Source organism: Parasteatoda tepidariorum, chromosome 3 (assembly GCF_043381705.1).
Source record: "Parasteatoda tepidariorum isolate YZ-2023 chromosome 3, CAS_Ptep_4.0, whole genome shotgun sequence".
Taxonomy (NCBI): Eukaryota; Metazoa; Arthropoda; class Arachnida; order Araneae; family Theridiidae; genus Parasteatoda; species Parasteatoda tepidariorum.
Genome location: NC_092206.1, coordinates 99,530,420 through 99,549,333, shown reverse-complemented (window position 1 = coordinate 99,549,333; position 18,914 = coordinate 99,530,420). Strand labels below are relative to the sequence as shown.

Here is an 18,914-nt window from a genome sequence, read left to right as displayed (position 1 = left end):
TACGTTTTAATACATATAATATATTTTAATGTACGTATTAATATATACATTCGTTACTATTTTTTTGAAAATCAAGCTGTTACTTGACTCATAATAGCTTGAATCATTAATACTTTAAATCCTTTGAACCTGTTTTTTTTTCAGGTGAGCATTGATTTTAATGCTGGCATATTTATTACTATGAATCCAGCTGGAAAAAAATATGGTGGACGCCAAAAATTGCCAGACAATTTAAAACAGCTCTTTCGTCCTGTTGCTATGACTTCACCTGATAATGATCTCATCGCTGAAGTTCTCCTCTTCTCTGAAGGCTACAAAAATTCTAAAGAATTAGGACGGAAAGTTGTTGCTGTGTTTTCACTCGCTAAGTATGAAAAATGGGACGGATCATCCTTTCTATAAGTTTTGCTGTTTTATTTTATTCAATTAAAGACAGTTTATAATTTTTATTTGCAGAGAGCTTTTATCTCAACAGCAGCATTATGACTGGGGATTACGTGCATTAAAAACAGTTCTTAAAAGTTGTGGAGAACAGCTTCAATCAGCTAAGCATTCATCTTCTGGCAAAGAATTAGGTATTCAGTACCTTGTTTGTCACTTTGTGAAAAGTAAATTTTGATATTATGTGAACTAATGTGCGATATAGGATGAATTAAAGACACCAGACACCTAAGTGGCCTCATCTGGTAATTTTCCTATATCTAGACACCATTTTTAGGTATAACATAGCTACCATTACAACTGCAGCTATTTGAAAGTTAAGAGGCTTTAGTGGCATCCTGTGTATAAAAATATTTTTATTTGGAGTTTTATTAATATGATCTTGACTATTTCTTCTTAATTTTTTTCACTAACCAGCCCTATAGTGACTTAATTCTTTTACTATAGATAGGAACAACTTTATAACATGGTTTTATATCAACGTTTTCCTCACAACACTTTACAAGAAAATGGTTAAATTTTTTTTTATTAACTTAAAAATTATTTAGGTACTTTATTTACATTGCACTAGAACTGCACAAAATGGGGTGTTGAAGACAGTCTAGGAAGCATCCCTGAGGATGATCGAAGACACGTCATCGCAATGCTGATCCTCTACAAAGGGGGTGGCTCCCCTGCCTTCGGTAGTCCGACGACCTGCGCATGAAGTCGAAAATTTTACGATGGAACAGTTTAACGAGGGTCTATACAGCGCACCCTTGGTCCCTATGCAGACTCATCAAAGTGGTCCCCCACCCACTTATTGACCACAACCGTCAGTGATGCTCGACTTTGGTTTTCTGCTGGGAACAGTGTCTTTCGAACAGTCCACTGGGGAATAAAAACTATCTAAATATGCTATATTTTTATTTAAATATTTTGTTTACCTTAATTGTTCTTTGCCAGTATAAAATTCATTAGTATATTTTTTTCCAGATAAAAAGTTTGAAAGCGACCTTGTAGTACAAGCCCTTCGTACAAACACACTATCAAAACTTACTTATACTGATTGTTGTCGTTTTGATGCCTTAATTTGTGATTTATTTCCTGGTGTTCAATTCAAGAATATTCAATATGAACAGCTTTCAGAAGCTATTAAAACTTCTATGGAACAAATGAAACTAGTGTATTCTGAAATTCAAGTAAGTGAACGTTTTGTTTATAAATTATTTATAGTTTTATGCAAAGGCATTGTGAAGCCTGTACGTGGGAGTACCCTCAATGATTCTTCAATAAAATTCTGTTTTAATTGTTAATATCCCAACTTAGTTTAAAAACTAATTTTAAAATTTATTTTTATTTAGTACATATAGGTTTATGTTATAAGTGGAATAAAAATGAATATTTTTGTGTGGTGTTTGTATTTTATGACAACTGTTTTTTTTAAATTAAAATTTTTGAATTTTATCTAAATGGGCAAAATCTTACTTTAAAGTAGTTGTAATTTTGAGAATTTTAAGCCAAATTCAAATAAAAACAAAAGCTTCTATACACTTATGTAAGTTCTTTTTGCAAAACGTTTGAATTTTTAATGTTCCTCTACTGAAAATTTACAATAATACTGGTAATTTAATTTCTGTAAATTTAATTTCTCAAATGATATTTTTATTAGTAATGGTTTGATGAATAGTATGATTTATGTTATTCGAAATAATTGTTTTTCTTTAAACATTTACTTCTGTTTAAATCAATAAATTAATTAATACAATAAAGTCCGCTATAGCAATAATTCAGATACATCACAAACCTATTTTAGACTAATAAACATAATGTATAAATAGTAGAAGAAAGACAAATAAGGAAATGTATATATTTACCTCTTTTTATTTTTATTTTGATCGTCTATTTTTATTTGAAATACAGTAAACTCCCGATTATATGTGGAATTGATTGGTCTACCTAGCACGGATCAGCGAATTCACGGATAATCTGCAAAATGCATAAAAAAGACACTCATCGTCAATTTTAATACAAATGATAAATTTTAATATCTTTGATTATCTATTATCAGCGGTTTTCTTCACATTTTCGTCTTTTAAATTTTTTTATTATTACTGTATGCTTGATGTTGGAAAGGCAGGAGGCTAAAATAAAACATGTGCAAGCAGACTTTTAATTCAGGTGTTCATTCATTATTTAGAAAAGATTAGCACAAAACCCAAAACAATGTTCAAAACACATGAATTAGTTCTTATAAAGAGTTACCATACCTAAACTACTCTTAGAAACTCTTATCAGTAACAAAACTAAAAATAAACAACTGACAGCAATTCTGAAGTCATGAATATGGTCCATAAATTATTCCCTGATTCATTCTTTTTCCTTCAGAGGTATTAAGTATATCAGGGGTTGTGTGAGGCCTATACTCATTTGTTAATTATCAATTTTATAATTGATAAGAGTTCCAAGAATGTGTTGCATGTTGACTAAATAAATTACTGAGGATAATTTATTCCCATTCATTATAAGAAAGCAAATCATGCTGCTATCATCTTGCTATCAATATCATTGCTCTGAATAGTAACAATAGGATCCAGAAGAAGATAGTGCTTTGATGGATGCAGAATTTATTCATTGAAATTTGAACTTCATCCTGCATTGGTAGTTCTACAGCTGTAACATGACTCATGTTGTCTTTCTCTTTTTGAATTCCTCCCCATTTTAAACCTTTCAATCCTCCTTTTTACTTAGGTATTGCACTTGAAGTTGCAATGTTTAAATGTAGACCCATTATTTGACTAATTGTCAACACCTGCGCTACAAACATGAATGTTTGGTAGTATGTTCTCCAATCTCTTAAAATAGTTCCATCTTTATGAATTTATTAATTTTCAATTCTAAATGCCATGTTGTTTATCATTGCAAAAAGAAAAGTGAAGCGCAGATGATCTGCTAAGTGGGTGGACCACCCGTGGATAACTGGGAGTTAACTGTATGTACATATATAGAGTAGGCTGTTTTTACCTATTGATTGTAAACTGAATTGTGTAGTTGTGTATTTTATGGAAAGTACAAATGTCTATGACAGGAATGTTTGAACAACAAGTTTCCAAATTGTAATAAGTTTTTTTAAAAAAAATGAAATGCAATATTTTTTGTGCGTACAATGCTTTCGTGTCTCATACCTTTTAACACCTTTATCTGCAATAGCTTTTGTGTCTCATGGTGAGTAGGCTTGCTAAGGGTTGAGGATCCACTGAGCTATGACGTCCGTAGCATAGCTTTTGATAGGACTCCTACACTGGACAAGTCAACAAAACAATGGTAAAGCACCAGACAAATAGATAACTCCCAGAGTTTTTTTGAAAATAGTTTTATTTTTTTTAGTTACTTGTGTACCACAGGCTTTTTGTTTCCTACTTTAGAAACCATTTTCAAATATGAAAATTTTCTCAAATGTTATATAGTTTTTTTTGTATTATTTTAAAAGTTTTGTTAGAGATTTAGTTGCATCCTTTTTCAGGTGAAGAAAGTTTTGGAACTACATGAGCAATTGCAACAGAGAATGGGTGTAGTTATAGTGGGACCTAGTGGATCTGGAAAATCAACACTATGGAAAATTCTTATGAAATCCCTGATTCTTCTTGGTCAGCAAGTCAAGCATTATGTTGTCAACCCTAAGTCTATACCAAAGCCACAAGTAAGCCTTTTTTTACAACATTCTTACAATAATCCATTCTTTGGTGGAAAATGTTATTATAGACAGGGTGCGTAGCGTTTGTAAAAAGTACTTAAAGGTGCTTTTTGGGAGATGTCGTTTTTAAAAGCTTTTAAAGGTGCTTTTTTCAGCTGGCGTTTTTAAAAAGTGCTTTTTTTTCACGAAAATTTTTTTTTTCCTTCAGTGATATCTGGCGGATCCCCTGCATTTCACGAAAAATGGGGTGTTTGCTACGTAATCATTCACACGGACTTCATGTCGTACCCACGTTATGACTTGCGCATGCGCGCACACTCGAAACTGAAACCCGAGTGCTCCAATTCGGATAGAGTCAGATCCTTATTAAATGTTTTTCTTTTTAATTTATTATTTTATTCTTGTTTATTTTATTTTACTTCTAACACTTTTTTGATGTAGGGGGTAAGGGTACTTTGTTTCTGAGTTCAGAGTCAAGTTGAATTCACTCGGTGATGTGGGAAAGTACTGATTGTTTTGATTTACGTCCGTTACTTTTTGAGTTTTTTTTTAATGCTAAAACTGTTCATAAAAAGTTTTTGTTTTTCAATAATATCATTGGTTCAATATGAATTTTTTGAGTGCTTGAAAACTTTTGTTATGTGCTTGAAAATCTTTTAAAAAGTGCTTATTTTTGATTCAAAGATTTGTCTACGCACTCTGATAGATAAAATCAGTTTCTTATGAAAAATTTGTATTTAGTTTTGTATTTGACTTTATTTGCAATAAAATTCAGATTTTTTAAATTTAAATTAGATTTCTTTTTTTCTTGTAACATTCTAAATTAAATTTTTCAGTTGATATCAAGAATTCAGGGGTATTAAATCTTTAATTATATTGTTTTTATAAGTAAAATTTTTATATTTAGAAATTTACTCATTTATTTCGAAACCAGTAGTATTGATTTCCTTTTGTACATAGTTAAGTTTTGATTTCTCATAAAATTTTTGTTTATCATCTGAAGTGTCTCAGAAAATTGAAAATTAAAAATCTCAAAATTTTATTGAATGCCTTAAATATGAACTTTTACCTACAAATTCTCATTCATGCTTCCCATTCGTGATAATCAATCTCAAAACAGATTTAAAATATTATTTTAGAAATTTTTAATTTTTGGCTTAGTAAATCCAATAAGAAAGTATCTCTAGCAATAATAATGTGATTTCAAAAATAAATGAGAATAAATTGTGATTTTTTTAATCCTATTTTCAGCTTTTAGGGTTCATTGATTTGGATACAAGAGAATGGCATGATGGAGTTTTAACTTTAAGTTCACGACAAGTTATAAAGGAGCAAGATGGTATAATTTTTCATTTTCACCGGTCACGTCATCTTACTATGACCTTTTAATCAAATTACTAGCATGTAGCTATTTTTATATCAAATCTTACTTCTTTAAAATTTAATTTAAAAATGCAATATCCTTGTTTTGAATTGTTTTAGCTCTCATTCATTTAGTTTTTGTCTTAAAGACAAAAATATATTTACAATACTATTAACAATATATGTAAATATATATTACAATATAAATATATTTACAATATATATATATTTACAATACTTTGACTATTTACAATAATTTATATTAAATGCTCATGAATAAAATAATAAAAATACTGTGCACCTTTTAAAAAATATATTTATCTAGTTATTGTAAGTTTTTACTATATTCATTTAAAATATGAGCAAAAGAATAATGATTTTAAAAATTTGTTTTTGTTTTTTTCCCCTAAAGCTTGAAGACTAATAGAAAAAAAATCATAAATACTGCAACTTTATTTTTTTAAATATTAAAGTATATCCCTATTTTAGGATTTTCTTTTTATCTTTCACATTTTTCATAAAAAATGTTTCTACTATTCTAGTATACTATTAAAAGCATAATTAGTTAAAGTTAAGTTTTAGTTTTACTGAAATTAGTTACATTTGTTAAAATTTTGAATGATTGAAATTTTAATGTTTACAGTTACTAGAAGTTTAAGAATTTTCCGATCTTTGTTCATTGAAAAGTTGAAAATTGAAATAAATCTAGCATGCTCATTTATCAAAAATTATTTTCATTAAATGTAAGTGTTATATTTTGGAAGTTTACCCTGAGGAAATGTTATTGAAATTTTAAATACAATTTCTTTATGAAATATTTGCATCTAAGTTATTATTGCTATATTAATTTAAGTTATCATAATAAAGTGTTATCATAATAAAGTGTTATAATAATAATGTATTATAATAGCATAGAAAACTTCTCTTGAAGCTATTATAATGAATAACATGATATATTCTACTGTATAGTTTTAATTAGACTTTCTTTTTGTTTGCATATTTTGAAACAAAAATAATACAATTTTGTTCTGTTTAATACATTTCACCAAATAATTGGTGCATATAAATTTTCAATGAGCATGAAGTCTTATCACTAGATAAAAAGAGTAATATAAATTAAATAAACTAATATTATACATGTTAAAGAATGATACAAAATAGAAACATGCAATTTTATAACTACAGGTCACTATACAGTTTTAATGTTTTTTATTAAATCGCATTTTAGCTGAATATTTTATTTATTTATTTATTTTTGCATTACAGTTAATTATATTTAGAAATAATTGTTTTCTTAATTGTTTTAAAACAATTATTTATATTTTTAGATATTCTCTCATGGATTATATGTGATGGGGATATTGATCCAGAATGGATTGAATCTCTCAATTCTGTCCTGGACGATAATCGATTGTTGACTATGCCATCAGGGGAACGGATACAGTTTGGGTCTAACGTCAACTTTTTATTTGAAACACATGATCTTAGTTGTGCTTCTCCTGCAACAATTTCAAGAATGGGCATTATATTTTTGAGGTGAAAATATTTCATTTTGACAATTGGAAAAAAATTAGTTCAATGTCCTTTATATTTCTTTTAATTCGTATGTTATTTTTAGCAATGAAGATATTAGTGTGAAATCCATAGTAACTGCTTGGTTACTTCAACAAGATGAGAATGAGAGATTAACACTTCAAACATACATAGATGATTATTTTTACAAAGCATTAGACTGGGTCTTAAAGCAAGTGAGTGTTTTTGAAATTACAAGACATAAATTTGATACAAGAATGAAATATGTATTTGTATTTAATTTAGACCAATGATATTTATAACGAGATCAATGATAACCCTTCAACTGTATAGGACTTATCGAAAATTTAATTTGAACTGCATTCATTGTATAGCCAAAATCATTATTCTGTATTTTTAAATAAAAAACAGTTTACGGGGAGAAAAACATTATACAAAATTTATGATTCTTCCAGATGGTTAATGGCACATATTTTTTTAAATAAAGTATCATTTTAAATTATTATCTATTCTGATTTTATTATTTCATAATTTAATTTATGTATTTCTATAAAAAAATAAAAGCTCAAAATGTTTGTAATTTATGTCTGGCAATTAGTAGTATATTTTTCCCCACTAAATTTATTCTTATAATGAAAATTAATAAAAATATCGTAGAAATAGTAATTTTGTAGTAAAAATAATTTTGAATTGGAGATTTATGCAGTTTATAAATCAATATAGAACTTAGCAGTTTATAACCGAATAAGAACTTAAAAAAACACTCTAATTTTTAGTCTATAAACTAAATCGATATTTCTTCATTTCAAACCTAGCTATAGCTGTCATTTTCAAAGCATTTAAAATAACTGTTTAGAAGGTTTTTTTTATTTACTAGTTCACGTACTGAGCATTATTAAGTGTAAAAGTGTTCACGTACTGAGTGCTATTGTTTTCAGAATGATTTTGTATTGGAAACTTCTATAGTTGGAACTATCATGGATGGGCTTTCTCAAGTAAAAAAGTCAAGATCTGTGGCTCAGTTTGCTGTTGATTTGAGTAGAGGTCTTGGTGGTAACCTAAGGAAACCTTCCAAAGATGGTTTGATAAGAGAGGTATTCCGATTTTATTTTAATATTTTCGATTTGGACAGTTCATAGGTATGTTTACATGGTCATTTTCAATGCAAATTGAATTTGTTTAACAGGAAAATGTAGAGGCTGAAGCAAATAGCTTGTTGCGTAAGGGGCTTGTTTAATCCAAGTATGCAGAGATTGTTAAAGATAAAATTTACAGTTTGCCCCCCCCCCAAATGGCATACCCTGAAAAAACAAGTGATCTGATTTACAGATACTAATACCCTATCTTAATAGTTCAAGGGCCTAACTGTATCTATCCTAACAATTAATTAGTACAGATGATATTTTAAGTTATGAAACCAAGCACTTTTATTGAATGAAGATACCTTTTTCCTGATGGATTGAGACTCCAAAATGTGGCGGATAGTTGCAAATTTAGGAAATATGGTTTCAATAGTTGTTCAAGTGTGTGGTCGAAAGTTTGAACCACTTAATGTCAATTTTACTTTTTGTGAATTTTGCCATTTCTTGAAGTTTTTAAACAAACTAAAAAATTTTTTGCATACAATTGTAAAATTTGTTTATTAACGAAAAGTTCCAAACAAAAAATTATTTTTAAGAATATTTATTATTATTAAGTATTTACCTTTTAAATTGCAAAAAAAAAATTGCTTTTAAATTGTATAAAAATGACTTACCTTTTAGTGATACTAAAAGAACATGACGTGGAAATTAATTTTTTTATCTGAATTTTGCGTGTTTTCTTGGCAATTATGCAACACACATGGTACAAAATACATTTTACAACATCTATTAATTTTAGAAAATTTCTCACCAAACTTCATATCTTATCTCTCAATGGGGATTTGTGGTGGTTTAATTGTTCTTTCCCATTATTGTTTGATTCTGCATTTTGCCAACATTTGGTCTGGCGCGTATGTGCAGGCGCATGGACAACAGCAGATGGTGTAGAATCTTTTTAATAGCTTGAATAGCAACATTTTTTAGCTCTTGTAAATACAATCAACAATCTATTATTAAGCTTAGTAGCTTCCGCTAGTTGAGTGATTCATGACTGGTTATGAAGGAGGACCTCACATTGATTTTTGCCTAATTTACTTATCTACGTACAATTTTTTGACAAATTGAACTAAAAGGATGTTTTCATGCACTTTAGAAGAAAATTAAATTTCTGTGAAAAGTCAAAGGTTTTTACTGACAGCTTCATTAAAATAATTCTTGAGTAGTTATGCTCAAAATAACAGATAAGACCAACCAATACCAGGGGTCTGTCCAGGCCGAATTTACTACCGTTTAGCGGTACCTTCACAAATTCAATTTTAGGTAAAACGGTAGTTTCACAAATTCAACTTAAGGAAAAACGGTAGTTTCACAAAATACTTTTTCTTGAAATTTTATTTTTGTATACCTTAAGAAACGATAAATCTATATTTTTACCATGTTTTTGTATTGATTTTTTAATATAATTTTTAATTTTTCACAAATTATATCTAAATTTTCACAAAATAGGTACCTTTCAGAAAAACCTAGATAGACCCCTGAATACATAAAATTTACTTTGTTAAATTAATGTTCTCGTTAAATCAGTGTTTATGATGAACAAAGCAGACCGTCATTTTAAAGTGACTTTTCTAAATAAATAAATCAACTTTTGTGAAGTAACAATTCTGTTCAATGATTACATCACAATATAAATGCTTTTTTTTTCAGACAATATTAAACTTAAAATGCAAGCATTGTTTTTTTATTTAAAAAAAAGTTTCACCGATATCAACCATTTCAAAGGAATTTTGCATTTTTTTTTGTTGATAATTTCTAGAGTCTTATTAAAGTTTTTTGTAAATATAATGGCAGTCATTTAAATATATTTATTTTTTCCATTACTCTTAGATATTTTCGTGGGCTAACATCATTATTCCTGATCCTAATTCTCCTTCTAACACCTTTTACAATGAGACATCTGGCAGATTGGATTCTTACCAAATGCAGGTAATGCAGAGCCTCTTGTATCCATGTTACTTCACTTTGTTCATTAATGTGTTAAAAAATAACAATGATGTGGTTGCCATTTAAGGAAGATGAATATATGACACCTGAGTTTGAAAACAATACCTCACTTCCTGTGATACAAACAGAGGATTGCCTCAGAACATTTGATCATCTATCTCCTTGGCTACTAGATGACAAGTTACAACCATTCCTCTTGGTAGGACCGGATGGATGTGGAAAAAGGTAAAATATCAGGAGTGTATTAATATTAGGTTGCGTCAAATAATAACTAGTCAGGGGCTATTAAACTCAAACTGTGGCTTTTGGAAAACTTGGAGGTTGACTTGAAATGTAGTTGCTGTATGACCAAAAAGGTTCACATGCTTTTAATTTTCTAAATGACAGAAGTTGAATTGCATTCAATGATCAAGAGACAAAAACTGAATGGCTATCAGTCCACCCATTGCATTTCTATGAATGGTGTGTAATGATGATATCCAAAAAGATTGTTGAGTGTTATTTGACAGAGAAAGATGTAAGGTGAGATAGAATTCATCAACCAATATCGTGAGCTCTGTATGTCTCTGTCTTATGTTTGGCAGTGATGACTGACACAGCAAGCTCAGCATGTTATAAAATTTGTTGAAATCATAACATAAGATGTCATTTCTACCATGCTAGGATTTATCCATGGTACAGTTCTCAAAATAAGCAGGAAAACATTAAAGTTCCACAGTGTGTTCATGTTACAATTTTCCAACTACTTGACTCTTGAACGTGAGCTATAGATTAAAACATCCACTCTCTAGTTCAGATCTGTGTCACTGCGTCTCTGCCACATCTTCAATAAATTAAAATAAATACTTCTGACATAGGGGCTTAAAATTGACCATAAAGTCAAAGAATATACGTGTGGCTGATGCAAACAACAACTAAAAGTTTTTTTAGGAACATGGCATTGTGCAATTAGTTTCACATGAGATAAATGCCTAAACCATTGCAATAGCAGATAAAAAAAATTAAGAATTATTTTGAGTTAAATTAAATAAACAGTATGAAATTATCTGCCTCATTATTAATTGACTATACCTAAACGAAACATACATTTAGTCTATTTTTAAATAGTATCTAAGGAAAATAAACTCATAAAACTTAATTCAAAAACTAAATTAATGATTATTAAGAATGGTTTTGGGTCTTTTTTGAAAAGGCACTGATAAAATAACTTTACATCTGTCTCTTATGTCAGGATTGTTTGTAAATATTGCATTAATGTACATAAAGGCATAATAATTCCTTTATCATTATGTAAAGTAATAATGCCTTAATTCATACTTCTTTTTATACTATATAATATAGGGCAATATTAAGAATTTTTTCTGCTAGTCAATTGTAGGATTTTTAACAGTGGTTACTTTTTCAAAAATTGAAAATTTTAAGGAATTTAAAAGCTAGTGTTATTAATAATGTAATGAAACAGAATTGCCCCTATTTTACCGAGGAAGATAGGTGTTGCCTGTTCTGGAATGTTGATAGATCATGATTACCTTCAGCAGCCTCTTAATATTATTGGCATATCAACCTCTGCCTCATATTCTTTGTGAGGAGGGGGAGTAGTCCCATGAATCGACAACACTTCTTTGTGTGCACCAAACTGAGAGCTATTGACAATGGGAATACTACCTCTTCTTTTTCACTTTTTTATTGGGAAGCAAAGACAGTGCATGGCCGATAGGCACGGGCTAGGTGTAGGATAAAAAAAAATAATGTAAGGCATTCCTTAAAATATTTATCAAACTATGGTAAGTATGACATGGCTCATTTCTGGGCCGGGATAGCCTGATTGGTAGGACACTGGGTCCATGTGCAAGAGGTCGTGGGTTCAATCCCCACTCGCCGAAGACTCCCCGTGAAGTAAATGGAGACTGATTGCAGATTTAACGTGCATCAGTCACAAAGTCCTCCATGTTCCAATTAATAGCAAATCATACTTCTGGGGTTTCTGATCCAGGAGTTTACTTGTCTTCTGGATTGGTTCAAAATTACAAGGCTACTGAGTTGAACATTAGTAGTCATAAACCCAAAAAAACTGGGTCTGCTGTTCAACAATGAATATAAGTAGTGTAAATAAAAGTTCTTTTTTAAAGTAACGAAAAAATTTCGGAAACAAGTATAAAGTATTTTTCAGAATATTATAAAATATTTATAATAATTCCATATTTAATAAAGAAAATAATTAAAAAATCACATAGAATGATGGAAAATAGGGAAATATTCAAACTTCTCAAGAATCCTTGAGTCTCAGTATTTTATATCACAATACATTCAAATGTATCACATACTAATGAATTAAAAGCTTCTGCTATTTCCTATCCATTCCATTAATTCTGAATTGGCTTTGTTTTTTATTAGTACTCTGCTAAGAAACTGCCTTCAACAAAAGTCAACTATCACTTCTGCTATGGTACATTGCAATGCTCAAACAAAACCACACCATGTTCTGCAAAAGCTAATGACTGTTTGTACAATCATTGGTGCACAGAACAACAAAGTTTTAAGACCAAAAGAACATGATCATTTAGTCTTGTATCTCAGAGATCTGAGTTTGCCTAAACCTGATAAGTGGGGAACCTCACAGTTGCTAGCTTGGTTACAACAGGTAGTATTAACAATTTATTTTAAGAGTGTTGATAATATTTTTTTTGAATATTTATTTATAAAAGTACAATTTTAAGTCTATAGGTACATTTTTATTTCTGTGTGCATCAAATTTGTTTTCTTGTTTACTAAAATATAATTTTATATTTAAAAAAACAAACATATTTTTAAATTGCTATCATTCAAAGAGGAAAGAAGCTTTAAATCTCTTCCATTTAGTCTCTGGACAGGGGTGCCTGCAAAAAGGCTTCAAATATCTTTTTCCAGGCACCCTGGTCCTGAGCCCATCCTCCTGCCATCCATTTATTTATAGATCCACTTTCTATGATCTATACAAATGGCACCCTATTAGAAAGTTTTAATCCTGGTCTTTAAAAATCACAGCTAAAACGAATAACTCTACTTCAGATAGAATTAATCTGAGTATTTCAAAATACATGTCTGAAACAAAAATATTTAAGAGTCATAAACGAAAACAAAAGTACGAGTTTTTGAAACAAAACAAGCAATGTACTTAAAGCTTCTTGTTTTTGTATAAAATAAAAGTAATGTTCTTTTATTGCTTAATCTGTTGGTATTCTATTGCATAATCTGATGGTATTCTATGTTCTCAAAATTTCAAACTTTTCTGCGATGCACATAAGTTAGCCAAGAACAATATAAACAAGCATCTGCAACATTTTTCAGAATTTTAAAAGTACTTTTTAAATTTGCGCCATAGTTTTTGAATCTTCATCACGACCTACATATTTCATCATTTTTTGAAAACATGCACTACCATTGTAGTTATAGATTGAAAGAGAATTTGATTTCAAATTTTATGTTGGATTCAAATATCAAGAGAAGGGTGGCAAAACTTTTTTCTCTTGGGAAGGAGAAGATGAATTATAATCTCATACAAAACTAAGCATTCTTATTACGACTATCATCTTAATCATAATTTTTCAGGTTTTGCATGAAAAATTTTTTTCTCTTGTTTCTAAGTCCTGCAAACAAAAGTGCTTCATTTTAATTTATTTTTCATGGGTCTTATGTGCTTTTTCAATATTGTGAATTAAGTTATGTTAGTTAAATTATTTTTATTTAAAATTAAAATACATAAAAAAATTACTTATGGAAATAATTTTTTGTGTGATTGATAAAAACTAGTTCAAAACTGCACATAATCATTTATTATTGCAACTTTACAATATTCAATGTTGAAATTACTCTTTAGAAATCCTTTCAATTGCTTGGCAGTTTTCATAAAAGTCATAAAAAATATACTTCAGGTATATAATCGGGTGAGATTAACATTTTTCAACTTTTGTTGAGTAGAATATAGGTACTGAAATGCTGCTTTAAATTTTATTTTACTTTGTTATACGAGCTTCGAGCAGAATGAGCCTATTGTAGTACTTTAAAATTTTTTGTCGACTGAAATTCTAATATTCTAAAGGTTCTGACCTATCATGGATATTATGATGAAACTGCAGAGTTTATAAGTATTGAAGGCATACAAATTGCAGGCTCAGTAAGCAGTGTGTCATTATCGGGTCGTCATTCGCTCACTCCTAGATTTACAAGCATTATGCGCATATGTGCAGTAGAGTAAGTATCTTTCTTTTCCATAAAATATTCTGTACTTCAAAAAAAAAATTATCAGTTCAAATTCTTTATCATTACTGCTTAGCAACTAACACACAAACTTTTTATTTTGTATCTTATTGCTTTCTTTATTCTATATTATGCTATTGATTTTAAAAATCAGATTTAGAGGATTTTATATGTAATAAAAACTCACCAATATCCAAAGATTTTTATTTTTATCTAACCAGTTTATCATTTTAAGTTTTATGTTTAAAACTATTATTCTATTGACATCCTGTACAATTATTATTGACATATTCTTGTAAAAACTTAAAAAAAACTTGTTTTAATTAATAATATATAGTTTTAAATTGTGATATAGTGTTTCTAAAAACATTCAAGGTCTTTTTTTCTCATTATTTAAAAGTACATCAAGCAACTAGCTAATATTATTGAGTAATACTCAATTTCAAAATTTTAAACAATCAAAGTCAATAAAACATTTCTTTCTTTTTTTTCTAGATCTTATTATTGTGATTTGAAAAAATTATTTCAATTTCATTGCATTGATTCATGGGGTAAAATGTCCCATGAATCAGCTTTCAAGCAAAATATTTTGTTGCTTGATAAATTTATCACTGACAAATAGTTTTTTAAATTGTTTCCTGTGTATTCTTAAAACTATTTTTTTTGGTGATAATTTGCTTAAATTTTTTAATTTATTTATATATTGCAATTTCATACTTGTCATTAATATAAAATAAAAAACTTAGTGCTTAAAAAATAATTAATTTCAATGAAAGTTCTGTCTGCCTAGGTGCCACCCTTCTATCCCAATGACTGGAATCAGTCAAGAGAAAAGATTAGTGGACTGAATTCCATCCTACAATTAATATTTATGTCTAATTTGTTTTGTAAATTAAGTTTTCAGAAAAAATTTAAATTTTCCTTTTTTCCCTTTAAAAAAAATGTAACGATTGACAAAAAAAATTAACTTTTTAAGAAAACATTGTTATTTTTCATATTTATTGCAAATGTCATAATTATTGATGAAGAATGGTGTCACATCACAATGAAAAAATGGAATAGACTGACCATCTGCTTGTGCAAATAAAATTTGCATTGTTGAATATGAATATGCTTGAGTTTGCATTTTCCCCTCAGCATTTTGAGAAGCTGGGCAATATAAGATTATTTTGGGACAAAATATTAATGATGATGAAGTAAAAACTAAGTTGACATGTGAATGGCTTCAAGAAAAAGTTCAGTGGTGTAATTCAGTAATTGGTTTAGAAAGATAGATGAGTTTTGCTTTTATTTTTGTTCAGTTTGCAGTAAAAAATAAACAAGTAAAATAAAGAAAAATATAGGGTTTTTTTATAGAAAAAATAATCAAATTATTGACATAATATGTAAATCAGTCTCATACAAAGTGCACTATAAATTTCTGAAAAATTATGCTTAATAATGTTAGTCTGTGTTAATTGGTTAAAATGTAAGTTTAGCTTTAAAAATTATTTAGAGTAGCACCCATGTATCTGGATAGAAACTTAAATTGCAAATAACTATTTATTTTTATATTTTTATATAAATATATTTTTTTATTTTTTATTTTTTAGTATAGATTTTTGAATGTATACTATCTCCCATATTATAAAAAATGATCACCTATTGAATTTGCTTTTACATAACTGCATGTATGTTATTGTGATTTTTAAACCATTCAAGAATATATTGTATATTTTTTTAGTATTTATTGGTGTTGGGAATATATTCTTTTTTTTTATAGTTATCCTACTCAGGAGCAGTTACGAAGTATATATTCTTACATTTTGACTCCTACTATTTATGATTCCTTAAAAGATCATGTTGTGTGGGGAAATGCTTCAAAAATTCGTCAACTCATTGGCTCTATGGTTCAACTATTGGAAGCGGTATGATTACATCATTTATAATGCACTTTTAAATATTATAAAATATTAAAAACTTTATTGTTATAAAATATTTTTGCATATTGCTTATACATTGAATATAAAATAACTTATGATTATAAATTTTAAACTGCCTTCAAACTTGGATCATAAAAGTACAGAAATGTATCAAGGCCGGATTAACCATTAAGCACACTAAGCACGTGCTTAGGGCACCAGAGGATAGGGGGGCACCACAAAGTCTAACTAAATGTTCGCAGTACATAATTTATTTTTTTTTAGAAACATTGATAATAAATTTATTATTTTGAGCTTCCATTTTAAGAGTAGATAACAACCATTTCTAAGTACGAAATTTCACATAATAAAAGAAAAAAAAACGAAAAATGTTTTGTATCAAAAATTTTCGTTCTTCTAATGAAATTAGGAAGTGAATTTCTATGCGATAAAAGCTATATTTATTTATCCATTACAAGGATTCCATAACATACTGCTACGATTCATGTTTACAGAATATTTTTCGCAGTTATAGCAAGTTAATACTCCGGCAATTTGATATTTTTATGGAAAAAAATTTTATTCTCAAAATTTTGATGCAATGGTTTGATGATGTAAAAAATGTGATTTTTGATGTGAAAAAAAAATCTATGTTGTGCATGTTTTTGTTTATACTACATAAAATATTTGCTTATACTATATTTTTAATTATATTCTCATTGCAACTGGAAAAGAAGTCCTCAAATTACGTAAAGGTTGTGTTGCAAAAATTTATTTCAAAAATTTACGTCAACGAATTTTTTTTATTCACTGAATTAAGAAAAAGGAGTTGCGTTTAAGTATCATTTTTCGAAATTTCTTTGTGGAGGAGAGGTTATATTTGCGAAAAATATGATCACACACTTCGCATCACTTAAGATTTTTTTTATCTATATATATATCGAATACCGAAATTAGATTTTAAGATTTAAAATATATACTACGTAATATGAATGCAAGCAGCTAGTTTTTGAATAAGGAAAGAATTATAGGTTCCTTAGTCCTTAGAGTCTTGTATAAATACAAATGTTATAAAAGTTGAGCACAATGTGTAAATTCTCAATGTGAACCGGATGTTCGTTGACGGTAAAAAATACCTTAAGAAGACTACCCATTAAAACTAATTTAATTTTGAAAGCAAATGTAAGAAATAAGTAGCAATAAAATCAAATTTTCAATCATTGTATTTTGTTTAGTGCAAGTAAACTATATTTTGTGCATCTTGTAACGAAATTTGTAAAAATTATAATTAAGAAATAAGAAAAGTACTGAAAATTTCAAATTAAAAATAAATAGCAAATTTAAGAAAGATATTTTTATTAATTGAATTTTAAAATATGTTTAATAACTAATAAGGAAAATCCTTAATGANTTTTTTTTACAAAAAAAATTTGATTTTATATTTTGAATTAAAACGTGATTTAGTACTAGATATATTTTTTATTGTTAGAGGGGGGAGGGCACCAAAATATTTTCAGTGCTTAGGGCCTCAAGAGGTCTTAATCCGGCCCTGATCATAGCAGTGCATAATTATTGTTAATTGAATAGAAGATAAATTTGAAGAGAACAGTATAGAAGTAAAGAAAAGGAGAAAATAAGCATTATTTTTCTTGCTTTTTAATCTGTGACAATTGTTGTCGGTTTGAGAATTATTATTACTTGGCTTGAAAAATGAGGAGCCATAAACCTCCATGGCCCCCTGGCTGGCAAACTGACTACTTACTGTATTCATTGAAATATCAAAGCTTAAACTGTTTCAAATTGTTAGTTGTGAAGTAACATAATCCAAAATTCATAACTGTATTTGGTAATCACAGTGTAATTGAAAAATGAAGTTTTTAACTTTACAAAATGTTAAATCTTTTTATAAATTTATGTAACCTTATTAGATTTGTGGTAAAGGATACAAACTTTAATGATCTTGATCATTATTTAATATTTTTATTATTTCTTATAAATATTGCAAAGGATTATTTATTAAAACTTAAGAATAACAACTTTTACATTACATAAAGAAGCGTATGCTCAATGATCAAATAGCTTTTTCATTTAGATAGATTGTTAAATGCAATTAACAATAAGGTGAACAACAACAATAAGGTGATTAACCGCTTCAACCCTACTGTTTTAGTATCAGTAGCGTTTTAGAAACCTGGTGCCCTACTAATAATACATGCAAGAAGAGAAGCATGTTATCAAATTTGCTCTGTTGGTGGCAGCACCTCCACCGCAGAAAAAATATGTAAAAATTCTTCTAGCCATTTGCATTAAAGGGCAAATGCATCAATAAGTAGTTTTCAAAATATTATATGTAATTCGTTGGATCTTAAAGTTATTTCATAATACAAATTCGACTCTTTATGCCAATTCAGTAGCTTTAACTGAATAAAATGTTCTCATTTTGCTTAATTATAACCTGGTGTCCTTCTATTGGCATAGCTTCCCAACTGTTTTTTCCAGTATACTACTGGATTTGGCCAGTTTCTCCTGGTCTACTGGTTTCATAAAAATTCTCCTGGTCTACTGGTTTCATAAAAATTCTCCTAGTTTTTGTATATTTTAGAAAATTCCCTAAAATTGATTAAGTTTCATTAGAAAATTTCCTATCAAAATAGAACTTTTGCGTAGATTCTTGCTTACTTG

General features: G+C 28.6%; 1 protein-coding gene across 1 annotated transcript in view; it reads left to right on the top strand.

The window, feature by feature from the left end:
* Nucleotides 1–18,914, top strand: part of LOC107454755 (dynein cytoplasmic heavy chain beethoven) — a 102,828-nt gene that overhangs the window by 36,467 nt on the left and 47,447 nt on the right. The window contains exons 30-42 of the mRNA XM_043040557.2: nt 145–368; nt 457–575; nt 1,417–1,622; nt 3,944–4,120; nt 5,366–5,453; nt 6,805–7,012; nt 7,095–7,224; nt 7,948–8,103; nt 9,979–10,077; nt 10,163–10,320; nt 12,490–12,736; nt 14,174–14,325; nt 16,094–16,238. Coding sequence (XP_042896491.1) covers nt 145–368; nt 457–575; nt 1,417–1,622; nt 3,944–4,120; nt 5,366–5,453; nt 6,805–7,012; nt 7,095–7,224; nt 7,948–8,103; nt 9,979–10,077; nt 10,163–10,320; nt 12,490–12,736; nt 14,174–14,325; nt 16,094–16,238 — 2,109 coding nt within the window. The remainder of the gene's footprint in view (nt 1–144; nt 369–456; nt 576–1,416; nt 1,623–3,943; nt 4,121–5,365; nt 5,454–6,804; nt 7,013–7,094; nt 7,225–7,947; nt 8,104–9,978; nt 10,078–10,162; nt 10,321–12,489; nt 12,737–14,173; nt 14,326–16,093; nt 16,239–18,914) is intronic.